Source organism: Desmodus rotundus, chromosome 8, assembly GCF_022682495.2.
Source record: "Desmodus rotundus isolate HL8 chromosome 8, HLdesRot8A.1, whole genome shotgun sequence".
NCBI classification, from domain to species: domain Eukaryota; kingdom Metazoa; phylum Chordata; class Mammalia; order Chiroptera; family Phyllostomidae; genus Desmodus; species Desmodus rotundus.
Window position 1 is genome coordinate 10,350,801 of NC_071394.1, and position 15,647 is coordinate 10,366,447.

The window sequence follows — 15,647 nt, forward strand, 5'->3', positions numbered from 1 at the left end:
CCTGCTGGACTAACTATGGAAGGCCAGAAAGGCAGAAAAATACAGGAGTGCTAGCAGGTGTAGTCGATTGTGGGAGGAGTTGGAAATGGGGTTACAGAGGAGATTCCAGGCTGGGATTTAAACTAAAGGCAGGTTGCCATGTGGGACAGAAACAATGACAGAGGACAATGTGAGGCCATGCAAGAAGCAAAAGGGTGAAAGGACTCTTGCTGGTGAGCCATGAGGAGGTGCCACGTGGTTTTGGATTAAGAACTGGAGATGGCAGTGACACAGCTGATGGTGCTGGGGACTGCGGGAGACCTGCCCAGCTAAGTACGGATTACTGGGAGGAACCAGGAGTCTAGCCGAGCTACAGACTTCTAATTCTTTTCCTGAGATGCAGTACCCAGGACTGGCCTGGTTGGGTAAGTGGAAGCAGGACTGTGTGTGTGTGTGTTTTAAAGGGACTTTGGGATTTTAACAGCGACATTCTGTCATTACTCTAAACCTATATAACTTTTGAATAAATAATTCCTTTCATTTTTACAAAACAGGCATTGAGAGCCACAGTTCCTAACACAGTGGTGGGCAAAGAACCCACAGTGACAGAAAGACCCAGGGGGAGGGGTCTTGTTTCGGTAACAGTATCTGGGCTCTTCCCAATGGGTTCCTTTCGGTAACAGCCTTCCTTAAGTTTGTTTCTATGCTTCTATAATGCTTTTTGTACCTGTCCTAGATTAATGGTGTAAGACAATTCAGGGTTTGTAGTATACTTCACCGCCCTTTCCTCTGTGGGGAAATAGATAAGTAGGTTATTTACCTATCGGATTGCTAGGCTACACCACTCAGGTAACAGATCCCTTAAGTCTTCTGCTAATGCTTGTCTAAATAAATGAGGGCTGTCCCTAAATTCCTGTGGGAGGACAGCTCAGCTTAGTTGTTAACTTATGTCTATGTGAATTTGTCTATTTAAAAGTAAAGAAAAAGTCCTGGCTGTAGGCTTTCCTGATACTCCTAGGATGGTGCAGGACTGTGAGGAGAGGGGTCCAGAGAAGGAAGTAAGGACAGAGGAGGTGGCCCCAGTATCTAATAGACAGTTATTGCCCTTCCTGCCACATCCATGCGTACCCTAGACTTCAGTAAAGCTGACCTCTTGAGGTGCGGCCGACTGGGGCAGGCAGCTTCAGTCCTGAGTTAACATTTGGAAGACAGTCTTAGCCTCAGGCCCTGGGAGCTCTGCTGTCCCAGAGACTAGAGTGCCACCTTCTTGCACTTACTGCATGGTGTCTGAGGTGGCTTGTCAGTTTGGACATTCCTTGGCCCAGTGCCCTGTCTTTTGACATAGTAAACACTTTGTGTCCGTGGCAGTGGACCCAGAAGGGCTAGTGGACCCAGAAGGGCTAGTGGGATGTGGCCGTCCCACAAAGGCAGCTATAATTTGGGTATGCATAACTCCCTTCCTTTCTCCTTCTCCTGAGCCCTGGCCTCTCTCTCCTGATTCCAGTTGTAGAAGACTATTGGCTGTGGTTAACATTTCATTTAAGGAGACTCCAGGTTCCTGGATAAGCTTCTGGGGTTTTCTCCTAATATCAGAAGCAGATTGCATTAGAAAATTCTCTTTCAGCATGACCCGATCTTCCTATGGTTCCAGATTTAGATTGATGTGTTTGATAAGTGCCTGTCTTAGCCTTTCTAAAAATGTGGTGGGATTCCCATCCGGGCCTTCGATGACAATTGAGACCTTGAAATAGTTAATGGCCATTTGTTAGCCTGCCTTGAGGCCTGCTTTAATGCAAATTAGAAAGTGATTTCTTTCCCATTTTTAGGAGAAGTCATCGTAGCCCCTTTTAGGACTCTCCAGTGGGATATTTGCCAACAGATAGGTGTGAGTTAGCAAGTTTTCTGGCTTCCTTTATTACTTTTCCTGTCCAAGATCTGGTAAGGTCTGCTGCCCTAAGACAACCATAGTGTCCTTCCAGCTTAACTCACAAGCTAAGGTAAGGTGTTGGAGTGCACCTATGTACTTATCTGTGTTGTCAGAGTAGCTTCCCAAGGCTGCCTTAATTTGTTTAAGCTCTACAAGGGAGAAGGGTTTACATTCTAGCTGAAGGCCATACTCTCCTGCGGCCTTGACTAATGGTAAGAGGGCCCAGGACCAGAAGGCATGAGGGTTGCTAATTGAGTTGAATGTCCAGGTATGGGAGTAGTGGTGGAGATGTTGAGGGCACCTCCCTTAGACGGCTTTTTTCTAAAGGGGAGGGTGGAGAAGGCGAGGTGCCTATGGAATGGCCTCCGGATGGTACTGTAGTAAGAGTTTGCTTGTATTTGGAGCGCAGTTCCCCTGTACAATGAGATTTCTGACTACCTGCCTAGGCGTTTGCAAAAGTCATTAACTTGGAATATGGTATTGTGATTTAAGCTTCCATGTATTGGCTGGGATTCCCCATCAGCTAACTGATAATAAGGCCAAGCAGTGCAGTAAAAAAATATTAGTCTTTCCTTCTTTAGTTTAGAGTCAAGCTGTGACCAGTTGGAAAGGATAGAGCTTAGTGGGGTTCCACCTGGGATGGACTCCTGATTTCCCATCTGGAAGGAAGAAACACTAGAAGATTAGAGAGCCTACATCTGGGGTCATAACCTGAGAGTTTTGGTATTCTAGAACCCGAGACTCTGCTTTATCCAAAACAGATGTCTCCATTACGGATGGATGTAGAAACGTCTGGAAGGAGGAAACACAATAGGCTAGAGAGCTCAATGTCTTCAGGTCATAGCCTGAGGGGCTCAGGATTCGGAGATCTGAGACCCTGAGTATCCAGAATGGACATCTCTGTTATGGATGGATCCTTCCAGTGTTTGTCCCTGTCTTCCTTTGACCAGTGAGAGGAGTTCCTCAATATAGCTGTTATCTGGCTTTGCCTCTCAGGAGGTACCAGTGGGAGAGAAGAGAAAAAACACAAGGGATGGGCAGTGGTAAGGCTGCCCCACAAGATGGTAGCAAGACTGTCCAGCTGGGATGGGCAATGGTGAGGCTCCTCTCCCCTTCCCTGGATTTCTGGGGGCTGGGTACCCTGAGAGGGTATAGGGCTTAAAGCTGCGCCTGATAAGTGAGCCCCTGTTTCTATTGGGTGGTGGTGGCTCTTGCTCTTCCTTTGCCATCTTGGTTGTCAAAAACCCTGATGGCTATTTCTATCAGTTGCTCAGCGAGTGGATGTATTCCTGGAAGCGTTTGGCCCTTGGCAGACTTAGGGTTGATGTTTGTGTACTTTTGTAAATCCTTTTATTATCACCTTAATTGTCCCCGTTTCCCTGCAAAAGTCCCTTCTGCAAGACACAACATTCTAAAATAACTGTTAGAATTAGAAATGAAAATATATTAGAACTTTGCAGACTTTGGGAGATTTTTATGTAATTTGTTTGACAAAGCTGTCCGTGTATTTTAAGTATAACAAGACTGATTAGTCTAAAATTTCTCTTTTGTAAGAAGAATAAATCCTTGAGATATTTCAGGAGTGCTTTGAAATACCCCAAAGCCATCTCTAGATTAAGAAAAAGACTTAAAATTTAAGCCCTGGAAAACTTGCCAAACATACTTGACCTAAGGAATAGGTTATGAAATATTTGACTATTGAAGGTGATAATAAAAGGCATGAAATACCAATATAGGCTGACAAAACTTCAGTTCTCAGGATTAAGAGACATGAATTTTCTTTGAAAGCTAATCAAGCATTTGATTAACATACTATGACACATAATTAAATACTTTGCTTTCTAGGCAGATATAGGAAACTTTCCCCCACTTACCATAGTGATAAGAACCAACCAAATTTTGTATTAGCTTATTTATATAATTTCTTCTCAAGACTCCTTTTTACAAACCTTCAATTTGTAGACTTTCTGTAAAATGCAGTCCCTTTTAGTTTCTATTTAATTCATTCAGAAATAAAAGTTCTTTTCCCCATTGGCAGATATAGTGCTCAAAAGTGAGCTGTTTTGTTATCTCGTAACCTTGACAACTGCAAGGAGGCTGGAGGAGTGGAGTGGGGGTACTTGGGAGATCTTCAGCCACTTCAGTTTTAAAAGTACCAGACTTTTCTCTTTTGCACACTGAGGGAGGGGGAGTTATTGCTTCTGGGGACAGTGAAACAAAGGAAAGACTTAGGGTGGAGGAAGTAACCCGAGAGAGCCCAGGCAGGCTGCTTTGGTTCACCTGGAAGTCAGCAAAAGGCTGGGCCAGGGTGGGAGTGGGAGGCTGGAGACAGGAACAGGGGTAAGCCCCCCACTCTCCTGGCTGCAAGTCTCCTTGGGACCCTTGGAATTTTAGAGGAAACAAAAGGGTTGTGCCCAAGAAGGGGCATGACTATTTCTTGAGGAAGAGAGAGCAAGACGTTCACCTGACAAATGCACTACCCGTTGGGGGAGAGATGGAGCAGGGTTACAGCAGGTTAATGATTCAAACTTACTGTTCCCTGCCATGGTTTAGAGGCAGAAAAGACTAGGGGATTTTCAGTAGTGGGTCAAAGTGTGCTGTTTATGAAAGGGGCTCCCAAAGACCATCCATTAAACCTTTGGTCATCCTCAGCTCTCTTACGTGTCTCGGTATTTTCCCTGCTGGTCTAAAACAGCTGGGGAGCTCAGAGGGCTGGGTAACCAACCCTTATCTTGCATGTCCCCTGACAAGCCAAAGTTACATTACAGTGAGGGGAGTTCCCTATGAGGTCCCTGCACATCTTAGGATTAACCCCAGACACCTCCGTGAGGCCCCTACTCATGCAGGGATGCCGAAGAATTCAGAGGGAGGATGTGCCTCTTCAGTCTCAGGAGCACAGGTAAACCTGAGCACGCATCTCAGGTCTCATCCTTGCTTCTGCCTCTGAACACAGACCTACTATATCTGAATACCCCTCCTCTATGGCATTGCTGCGTCTCCTTTACCCCTGAAGGTGAAACCAGCAATAAAACGTTGCTGGTGAGACAGTTACTCCCCGCGGTCCACAAAGCTGGAGACAAAGGGTGGAATCGGAGCCATGATCTGAGACACAGCACTGAAGTATGTTCCAGAGAGAGACGCAAGTCAGGAGGACCCCTGCCCACCCTCCACCACTTACCTTGGTTCTTGTCCTGATCACAAAAGAATAATTCAATCGAGAGACAAACATGTATAATGGAAATGAAATAGCAAGTTTATTTATGAAATATACGCAAGCACAAAGCTGCAAGCAGGCACCCAGCTAGTCTAAATGTCCCACATACAGAGGAAAGAAAGTTGTAAGTTTTGTTAGTGAGTTAGTTCTATACACTTGAGCTGAGGCTACAAGTGGGTACCTAGCTAATCTAAGTACACTGACTATTGGGGTTCAGGGGTTATTGACCTTAGCTTTTAAGTTCTCCCTCCTTTCCCCCGCTCTAAATCTTGGGAATAACGTACAGCTACAAAGGCTTTCTTTCTCAGTTAGTAAAGGCTTTTTGTCTTAGTGAAATTGTTACAGAAGCCCCCTTTCCCAGCAGTCTCAAGGACTCCCCTCCACCTGTGCTGTTTTTGCTTGTGATGTTTGGTGCCCCTGTCAAGCTTACCAGACCAGGCTCAGGACTGCTGAGTTAATTGATGAGACATGTCTTCCTTTTGCTTCCGGCCTTCTGTATTAAGTTCTTTGTTAGATTGTAATGGCGAGGGCCCTGCCTTTATTTCCCCTCTGGCCACTCAAAAGACACCCAAGGTCTCTGAGGCTAACTTCAAAGATGACCCACTTGGCTAGTACGACTAAGGACCTGGATTTTAAACTTCCTTTAATGTTAATTATATAAATTTAAATAGCCACAGGTGGCTAGTGACTACTGTATTAGTACAGTTCTAAAGCTACAAAAGTTCATGTTCATTGATTGAACATGCATTTTTTGTTTTTAAAAAAAGGAATCCTTTCTTCCTTAAGACCCAGCCAAACAGCCAGGAAATCAGGTTATTTGTTCAAAAAGAATTTTCTCTGGGTAAATCCCTGAGACCAGTAATGATTTATCGCCACCCGATCAGGGAAGAGAAAATAAGGCAATTCAATGGCAAGCTCGGCCCCCAGCTCTCAGGTGTCACTGCTTTAGGGTTATGCTTTAGGTTTTCCTTTGAAGCTCTTCCTATCTTTCCTTAGATCAAAGCAAATTTCTTCTTTTTATCCATTCTTGACAGTATCTCTCACAGCAGATTCACTGATCTGGTGATCTGGGTCTTCCCATCCTTAAACTGAGAGGTTGACTTTTTCTAGATGTTTTGGCAAACAAGCCAAAAATACTTTGTAGCATAATGATCAGAGAATACCTTAATTGTAAAGGTCCAAAAAGGAAAAAAAAAAAAAAAAAGAAAAACGGGTTCTGGGACTTAAGAGGAAGATGACTTTGGGACTGAAAAAGAACAGATAAGGGCAAGTTACCCTGAACAGTTTTTCAAAGTCCACTCATGAGGAAAATCTGCAACTTCAGGAGACTCAAGACTTTTCTGTGAATTCCCCATACTGACAGGTAGGCACTTCTGAGCGTTTCTCACAGTCAGTGCATCGGTAAGGTTTTTCTCCCATGTGGGGCCCGCAGTGCCTGGTAAGGTTAAGCTCTGACTGAAGCACTCACCACAATCAGGACATTTGTAAGGTTTCTCTCCTGTGTGAGTCCTTTGGTGAATCACCAGGGTGAACTCTGACTAAAGGTTCTCCAGCACTCAGAACCACCGAAAGGTTTTCCTCCTGCACGTGTCCTCTGATGTCTACTGAGATGGCCAAAACTCTTTCCACATTAAACAAGGTCTGTCCGGAAAAGGCTCAGCCTTGTTAACATAGCAAGAACAGTTTGCGCAACATCGATGTAACCTGACAGCCAAGGAGAGTGGACTGGAATGCGCGTGTGTGAACAATGACATCACTGTACTAGTCAGCAGAGGCAGTAGTCACTGTTGAGTGAGCATGTGTACTGTGTGGCTGTCACCTTTAATAGGCTGAGCAAGTAGAGCAATGAATCTGCATCAAATTTTGCATTAAGCTTGAACGTTCCTCTGTGGAAACTTCTATGATTCAAAAGGCCACAGCTATGGGCAGCTGGTGATTGGCAGCTTCATCACAACAACATGCCTGCTTATGCATCACGTCATGTGCTGAGTTTTTTGGCAAAACATCAAATCACGCAGGTGACTCAGCCTGCTATAGCCCAGATTTGGTGCCGTGCGACTTCTGGCTTTCCCCAAACGAAAATCATCTTAGGGAAGAAATTTCAGACTGTTCAGATTCAGGAAAATATGACAGGGCAGCTTATGGTGGTTGGGAGAACTGTGTGAGGTCCCAAGGTGCCTACTTTGAAGGGAACTGAGGCATCACTGTCCTGTGTACAATGTTTCTTGTATCTTCTTCAATAAATGTCTCTATTTGTCACATTACATGGCTGGATGCTTTCTGAACAGACCTCCGTGTGTACTCTCTGATGCTTTATTAGAGTAGAATTACAACCAAAGCTTTTTCCACATTCAGTACATTTGTAGGGTTTCTCACCTGTATGTGTCCGCTGGTGGCGAATTACGCTGGAACTCTGACTAAAACCCTTTCCACAGTCAGAACATTTATAAGGTTTTTCTCCAGTGTGAGTCCTCTGATGTTCTATTAGGACGTAACTGTGGCTGAAGCATTTCCCACAAACAGGACATTCATATGGCTTTTCCCCAGTGTGTATCCTGTAATGCTGAATAAGGTGAGAGCTGCTGCTGAAACTCTTCTCACACTCGGGACATTTATAGGGTTTCTCGCCCGTGTGAGTCCTCTCATGGATAACGAGATGGGAGGTATTACTGAAGTTCTTCCCACATTCCCCGCACTGGTAGGGCTTCTCTCCTGTGTGTGTTCTCAGATGCTGGATCAGGTGAGAGCTGTTACTGAAGCATTTCCCACACTCAAAGCATTTATAAGGTTTTTCTCCTGAGTGGGTCCTCTGGTGAGCACGCAAATGAGAACTATTATTGAAGCTTTTCCAACATTCAAAACATTTATGACGTTTGTCTTTGAAGGATGAATTCTGCTGGCCAGATGCATTGGCATGTTCTCCTGGGTCACTGGGTTTTTCTTCCTCTTTTCCTGTAGAATTTTCCCGATTCTCTGACTTGCCATCATTCTCGTAGAAACCATCATACCAAGTCTTATCTCCTTGGGACAGTGTCAATGGTATTTCTTTCGTATCCTCCTGCTTAATGTTTTGTGGGCCATCATTTATACACCATTTTGAGGCTCTCTCTTTAAGTTTATCTGCCTTAAGGTTGTTGTGTTGAACAGTTTCTAAATTATTCTTACTTTCATCTCCTGCGAAAATAAACAAATATTCTAAACATAGTCCCGAATGTCTGCCAGGGGAATTCTGAATTGCGGTGGAAGAGAGGAAATAGCCAAGTAAAAACTTGTAAATTATTTTATATAAAAACGTTTTTAAAGCTAGTTCTACTTCTTTAATATCACAAGCAAGTGCATTTCTTGTATTTAGTAACAACACTATAAAATATTGGAACAGTTGTCAGCAATTGCCAAGGGAGATATTTAGTTAAAACAAATTCACTAGCTTCATTCTAGAAGACTTAAAAAAGTTGGGGAGGGGACTGGAGTAGGGGAGAAACTGCATAGCACACCACCTGAGGTGAAACTAGATAACACCTGAGCAGATACAGAAATAACAACGATAGCCACTACAGGCATACCGCACTTTATTGAACTCAGCTTCACAGATGCTGCATTTTTTTACAAATTGACGGCAAGCACCTGCACCAGTGAAACGATTATGACCCACTTTATTGAGATACTTGCTTTATTGTGATCTGGTACTGAACCTGCAATCTCTCTGTAGTATGCCTGTATTTACTAAGAACATAGAGTGTCTCATTAATCCTAAAAACGTTATGTGAGGCAGATATTATCACTTATTTCTTGAAAACTGAGATTGTAAGACTTAACACAATTTATGAGTTATAGAACAAGAAGTTAAAAGTTTGTCTCATTCTAATGCCTTGTTCTTTCTACACACTTTATAGCACATCTTATAATGGATTTCCAAAGTATTCAGATCGTCTTCTTGATCCCTCACCTGTAAAAGAGTTTTTCAAACTCCCGCTCTCCATGAAGCCATTAGAATCTGAGACCGACAGTTTTTTCTCTTGCTCCATCACAGTGATCACACCAGGTTAGGAATCAGAAATCCTGTAGAAGGAAACAAGTCATGTTTGGAGTATTTGTTACAATTTAGTCTTCTTTCCTTCCCAACCATTGTAACACAACAATTGTACGTATAGAATGTTTTGTTAATAATACTGGAAATAATATGGTCTTTAGAAGCCCTTTTAGAAAAATCTTTTCTCAGATGCACGTGTTTAAAATTAAGGGTTAACTAAATTTACTTTTTCCAAGGAAATAATTTTAAAAAGTAAATTTTCGCAGTAAGGTCTGAGGATCCAGCTTCAAAAAATAGAATGAATACAATACTAATTGTCCACTCAAATCTTAAAATACTTTAATTGAAAAAAATGGGGTTTTGGGGGGTTGGAGGTGAAGACACCAATAATAAGACTTCAAGAAATTAATATGCAGGTATACGAAGCAGCTAATGAGAAAAAAAACTGTATAGTTTAGAAAAAATAACTTAGGATTTCTATAACCAGTAACAAGAAATTAGTACAAAGCATGGCTAGAATGATTATAAACAATAGCCCCTAAATATAAAAGAAATCTAACAAGGGACTTCTTCCTTTCCTCTAAGTCTATTATAATCTCAATATCCATTTTAGTCTAAACTTCATCTTCTTCAGCAAAATACAATCCCTGACCTTCTTTAAGGGACTAGAAAATGTGATCACTGGAAGGCAGTTATATGTGAACTTGGCATCCTAGCCAAGTTATAAAGAATATATAACTTGTGAAAAATAAAAGCCTAAAAGGATATACAAAGGCATGCATATGAAAAATTAAAAAAAAAAGGATATACTATAATTTTGACCCTATTAGTACTTATTTTGTGCCAGGAAGTGAACTGAATAATTTACACATAATATTTCTCATTTAATTCTCACAACATCCCTCCTAGGTGTATAAACAGTTATCAGCATTTTATAGATGAGCTAAAAAAGATATTTTGAACTTCCGGCCATGATGGAGGCGTAGATAGACATGCTACGTCTCCTTGCACAACCATAAGAAGAATCACAACAAATCTCAAAACAAAATACAACCAGAACTGCAAGAAAATCAAACTGTATGGAAGTCTGACAAGCAAAGATTTAAAGAAGAAATATCCAGACTGGTAGGAGGGGTGGAGACAGGGAGCTCAGTCCAAGAGGATGTGTGGGGGCAACAAGGCGGTGGTGGCAGGGAGGCAGCAGTGGCCAGAGGAATGGACGGTCCCACATTCACATGTGACAGATAAAAACTGGGAAGGACACCTGGGGAGTGAGCCATCCCAGCCCCAGGTCAGACTGGAGAGCCCAAAGTTCCAGCACCAGGAAATAAAGCATCATAAATTCTAGCTATAAAAGCCAGTAGGGGTTGGAGTGGTGGAAGAAACTGCCAGTCTCTCAGAAGAGTCTGTTTAAAGGACCTGCACAGCCCTAGAACATACACAAACCCACCCACTCTGGGATTCAGCACCAGTGCAGCAGCTAGAAGGACGCCAGTCACATTCAGGAAGTGGGGAAGTGAGTGGAAACAGGGCAAGAGCAGAGCAAGCGGCACTGTTCCCTCTCTGAACCCTCCCCCACATACAGCACCACAAAGCAGATGAAGTGGGTTGCCATTACCCTTAAGGCTCCGCCCCTTACAATGTAACAGGAGTGCCAAGACAGAGTCAAAGCAGCTCTACCTAATACACAGAAACAAACACAAGGAGGCTGCCAAATTGAGGAGACAAAAAAATATATGGCCCAAATGGAAGAACAGATCAAAATTCCAGAAAAAGAACTAAGTGAAACAGAGATAGCCAACCTGTCAGATGCAGAGTTCAAAACACTGGGGATAAGGATGCTCGGTGAACTCACTGAGTGCAGCGAATGCGTAAGAGAAGAAATGAAGGCTACACTAAGTGAAATAAAGAAAAATCCACAGGGAACCAACAGTGAAGGAAAGGAAGTTGGGGTTCAAATCAATGGTTTGGAACCGAAGGAAGGAAGAAACAGTCATCCAGTACAGAATGAAGAAACAAGAATTCAAAAAAATGAGGAGAGAGTAAGAAGACTCTGGGACATCTCCAAATGTGCCAACATCCAAATCATAGGGGTGCCAGAGGGAGAAGAGGAAAAGCAAGAAATTGAAAACTTATTGGAAAAAAATAATGAAAGAACACTTAGGTGAAGGAAATACACATGCAAGTCCAGGAAGCACAGAGTCCCAAACAAGATGGATACAAAGAGGCCCACTCTAAGACACATCATAATTAAAATGCCAAAGGTTAAAGATGAAGAGAGAATCTTAAAAGCTGCAAGAGAAAAGAAGAGAGTTAACCTACAAAGGAATTTCCATAAGACTATCAGCTGATTTCTCAAAAGAAACTTTGCAGGCAAGAAGGAACTGGCAAGAAGTATTTAAAGTGATGAAAAGCAAGGACATACAACCAAGATTACTCTATCCAGCAAATCTATCACTTAGAATGTAAGGGCAGATAAAATGCTTCCCAGGTAAGTTAAAGAAGTTCCTTATCACCAAGCCCTTATTATATGAAATGTTAAAGGGGCTTACATAAGAAAAAGATTAAAACTATGAACAGTAAAATGACACCAAACTCACAATGATCAACAAATGAATGTAAAAAGAACCAAACTAAGCAAACCACTAGAACAGGAACAGAATCATAGAAATGGACATCACAAGGGGAGAATGGGGGAAAAGGTACAGGGATTAAGAAGCATAACTGGTAGGTACAAAACAGATAAGGGGAGGTTAAGAGTAGTATAGGAAATGGAGAAGCCAAAATATTTATATGAATGACCCATGGACATGAGCTAAGTGGGGAGACTGCTGGAGGGAAAGCGGGTACTGGGTGGATGGGGACAAAGGGGAAAAAACTGGGACAACTGTAATAGCATACCCAATAAAATATACTTAAAAAATAAAGTTAGTAATTTCCTTCCTAAAAAATAAATAAAAAAGACATTTTGAAACTGCCAAGGCCAGGCAACCCAGGAGTGGTAGACCAGGATTCAGCCCAAGTCTATTTGGACGGTGACTCACACTCCCAGCTATTTCAGCATGCTAGACCAGGAAGCTGAGAGCTGGGCCTGACCCCAAACCGCAAATGATCCTCAAAGAGGGCCTTTATTTAGATTATACTTACTGGATTTTTAGAGAACAGATTTACATCCCTAGATCTTATACCAAATGGAGCTGGCATTCCCTAAACACCCTCAGCAATTAGGGATTTATTCTAAGAAAAGGAGAAACTAGTCTCAATTATAAATATCCGGTGTTTGAATGGGGGAGGGGGGAAGACACCTAAGGGAGGGGAAGAAAGTTGTTCAAATGGAGTAACATGTTTTGCTTTCTGAGTTACATATTTCTGTCAAAGTCCTTACAAAGGAAGCGAGGGACTGGGTAACAGATCCCCGTGCCGGCATTTTCCCTGCTAAGAAACCATTAACTTTGGTAGTACAGAAGCACTGCTTCTGTCAAAGGGTTGCAAACGCAAGGCGATGAAGGTAATAAAAGGCTGTTCTTGGGGCCCTGGCTGGGTTAAAACAGTTGGTTAAAACATCCTCCCATGCTCCCCACAGGCCAGGTTGCAGGCTCCACCTCCTATCAGGGCACATACGGGAAGTAACCAATGAATAAATAAGTGAAACAACAAATCTCTGTCTCAAACAAGTAAGAAAATTAAAAACAAAAACAAAAAGGCTGTTCTTAAGGTGTCACTCTACAGAGCATGCCAGTTTCACTGTCAGCGCCCACACAGGGGATCGGGATGGGGCCTGAATGCACTGAGTGAAGCTTAGCTAATTTAGAACCTTTGGCGGGGACCACAGGTTGGGGTGTCCTGCGAGGTGAAGTTCCCCAAGACCAGACTGTCACCAGCTGACGTGATCTTTTAAGGGACTCGGCAGGCGAGGGAAGCGCAGTGGCCCGGGCGGTGGGAGCGGCTGGGCCCTCGCCCCTCGCAACAGCGGGATCCCCCTCCGGGCCGTTTGTTGCAGTCAGGGCGGTGCAGTTTCCTCTCCTGCCCGCAGCCCTCAGCTCCATTCTCTCCCCCGCCCCCGGAGGAACTTACTGTTCTGGGGGCTACACAGAAGGCGCCCTGCACCCCCAGGAGGCCAAGATGTCCCGGAGGAAGGAGCCCCACTGCTTCTGACCCCACTAACCCAGGGTCCTGGACTCTCAAACAGCCAGACAGGAACCGGAAGTCGCCCTAGCTTCCGCGGCCAGCTTGCTAGAGTTTGTCTAGGAAACCGGGACAGCCAGTGCTCGTTGATCTTAACCCTGAGGGCCCCGGACCAAAAGGAGAGAGCTGGTGGATTTCATTTCCTTGGGCTGTCACTCCAGTACTGTGATTCTCTTCCTCACACTTCTCAGGCGCCTTGTCATAGGGGCCTGATTCGAGCTTATATTTTTCTTGTTGCTAGGGCACCATCAGATTTATCATCATCACTAAACTCAAAAGGAATCGAGCATTTATTAAGCACCTATTGTTTCAGTTCTCACCAATGTGGACATGGGTGTACAATATGTACATTTAGCTCTCTGTGAAACAGTTGGAGAGCGAAGGCATCCATCCACATATAAAACAAGTAGTTTACAAGGCACCGTTGTTACTAACATTCGGAGGTACAGTTAAACTCTCTGCTTTTGTTCAGAGAAAATAGAAGTCAATCTCTTCACACCAAACATGCAAATCTACTTAAGTCCACATCCCTGGCACTCTCGTTATTCCCTCCTGTTAAAATAGAGGACTGGACCCTCACATTTAAAACAAGCCCTTCACTGGTACTCAGCTTCTTTCCCACCTTCTTGGCACCCTTATGCCATCCTTATGCCATCGACTAACCTCTCAGTTCTCCCAGCTCCATCCCAAAATAGCCCCTCAGCTTTCATTTTTTTCTTACACTGTTTTGTTTTTATCACTTCCCACTAATCTTTTAATTCATTTCCCTGCAGCAAAAACAATAAGATTACCAATGGACTCCATCTTTGTTAGCGTGATCAGTATGTTTCAATTCTCTGTTCCCTTCAGTTTTGACACTGCTGAGAACTCCTTCTAGAAACACTCTTTCGAGGTGATGGCACACTGTCCTTCTTTTTCTCCACATCTAGTCAGGCTATTACAAGCCTGGTCTTCACCAATTGTTGACGCTCCTCAAGGCCACCTAGACCCTCTCCCCTCTTATCTCCAAATGTTCCCCATTTGGCAATCTCCTTCACTCCCACATTTAAAACTATTTTAAAAAATAATTTATTTATTTTCAGATAGAGGGGAAGGGAAGGAGAGAGAGAGGGAGAGAAAGATCAATGTGCACCCCCAACTGGGGACCTGGCCCCCAACCCAGGCATGTGCCCTGACTGGGAATCAAACTGGCGACCTTTCTGTTTGCAGGCCAGCGCTCAGTCCACTGAGCCACACCAGCCAGGGCCACTCCTACATTTTTAATACCACCTACACAGACAACTTACAGACGTATATCTCCAGCCCAGGCTGGATTTTCGAGCTTTTCACTCTTATACCAATGTTCTGCCTGACATCTCGTCTTAGAGACCTCAATAATGCCCCAGAACCAAAATGTCGAAAGTCAAACTCTTTTTGCTTTCTTGTCTCATGTACACATACAAACACAAAATAAAACAAACCTGATTGTCTCCCAATATTCTCTCTCTCAACCATCCATCTTGTTATACAGAAGCCCAGAAGTCATTTTTGTCACCTCCCTTTCCCTGACCTTTACCGGAAATTTCTGGTGTGTGTGAAGACTCAGAGTTCCAGTTTAACTCTAAGGGAGGTCAAGAATATGAATAGATGTGAAGTTTCCTCTAACTCTTATCAGTGGGGCACATCAAAGCAAACCAAGACAACCTTATTTTGATTTGGAAAAGTAGAGGAATGTGACATTTCTCATAGATGAGTGGCAGGTTATGTAGCACGGTGTCTCCCAAGATGGTTGCCACGGTGTCTCTCGTGCTACATGTTATGCTTCCAATGTGTTGTTGACACTCCTTCCATCCTGCAGTGGCTTTTACATCTCCTCTCCTTGGACCTGAGCAACCTTTTGTAACTGCCTCAAACAGCAGAGCATGGAACAAGTGACGATATGTGATTTCTGAGGGTCGGTCATGAAAATAATATGCACTTCTTTCTTATTCTCTTGCTGAGCTGTTTCCTGTTGGAACCCAGACACCATGTTGCAAGACACCATGTTGCACTTGGAGAAGCCATGTGACATTGTTCTGGCTTCAAGTGAAATAGCCTTCACATGATGTTAGCTCCAACCAACATCATACTGCAAACACACAAGGTCCCAAGAGGGAACCACTTAGCAGATTCCAGTCTACTCTCATAACTCTGAGAGGAAGTGACAAAATGATTCTTTTTGTTCTAAGCTACCAACTTGTGGAATGAGTTTGCTATGCAGTCATGGACAACCAGAATATATTTAGTGTGCTGAGGTGTGGTGCTACTCTAACAAAAACTGAAAGTGTGCGGCT

At 43.5% G+C, this 15,647-nt stretch overlaps 1 protein-coding gene and 1 long non-coding RNA gene across 2 annotated transcripts in view; one reads left to right on the forward strand and one right to left on the reverse strand.

Moving 5' to 3' along the window:
* The window catches only part of LOC139441099 (uncharacterized), an 89,462-nt gene continuing 73,815 nt past the window's right edge, over positions 1-15,647 (forward strand). The window contains exon 1 of the long non-coding RNA XR_011651509.1: positions 1-404. This is a non-coding gene — a long non-coding RNA (uncharacterized lncRNA). The remainder of the gene's footprint in view (positions 405-15,647) is intronic.
* On the reverse strand, positions 5,137-13,345 carry ZNF572 (zinc finger protein 572). Its single transcript, XM_024572498.3, has 3 exons — positions 13,225-13,345; positions 9,067-9,179; positions 5,137-8,294 (listed from the first exon to the last, which is right to left on the reverse strand). The coding sequence occupies exons 2-3, from the start codon at positions 9,143-9,145 to the stop codon at positions 7,357-7,359; spliced, it is 1,017 nt and encodes a 338-aa protein (XP_024428266.1). The 5' UTR covers positions 9,146-9,179; positions 13,225-13,345; the 3' UTR covers positions 5,137-7,356.

Bases quoted from the DNA above. Each gene is read 5' to 3' on its own strand.
- ZNF572 (XM_024572498.3), bottom strand. From the start codon at position 9,145: ATGGAGCAAGAGAAAAAACTGTCGGTCTCAGATTCTAATGGCTTCATG. The intron at 8,295-9,066 runs GTGAGGGATCAA...TTATTTTCGCAG, and splicing joins TTTGAAAAACTCTTTTACAG to GAGATGAAAGTAAGAATAAT.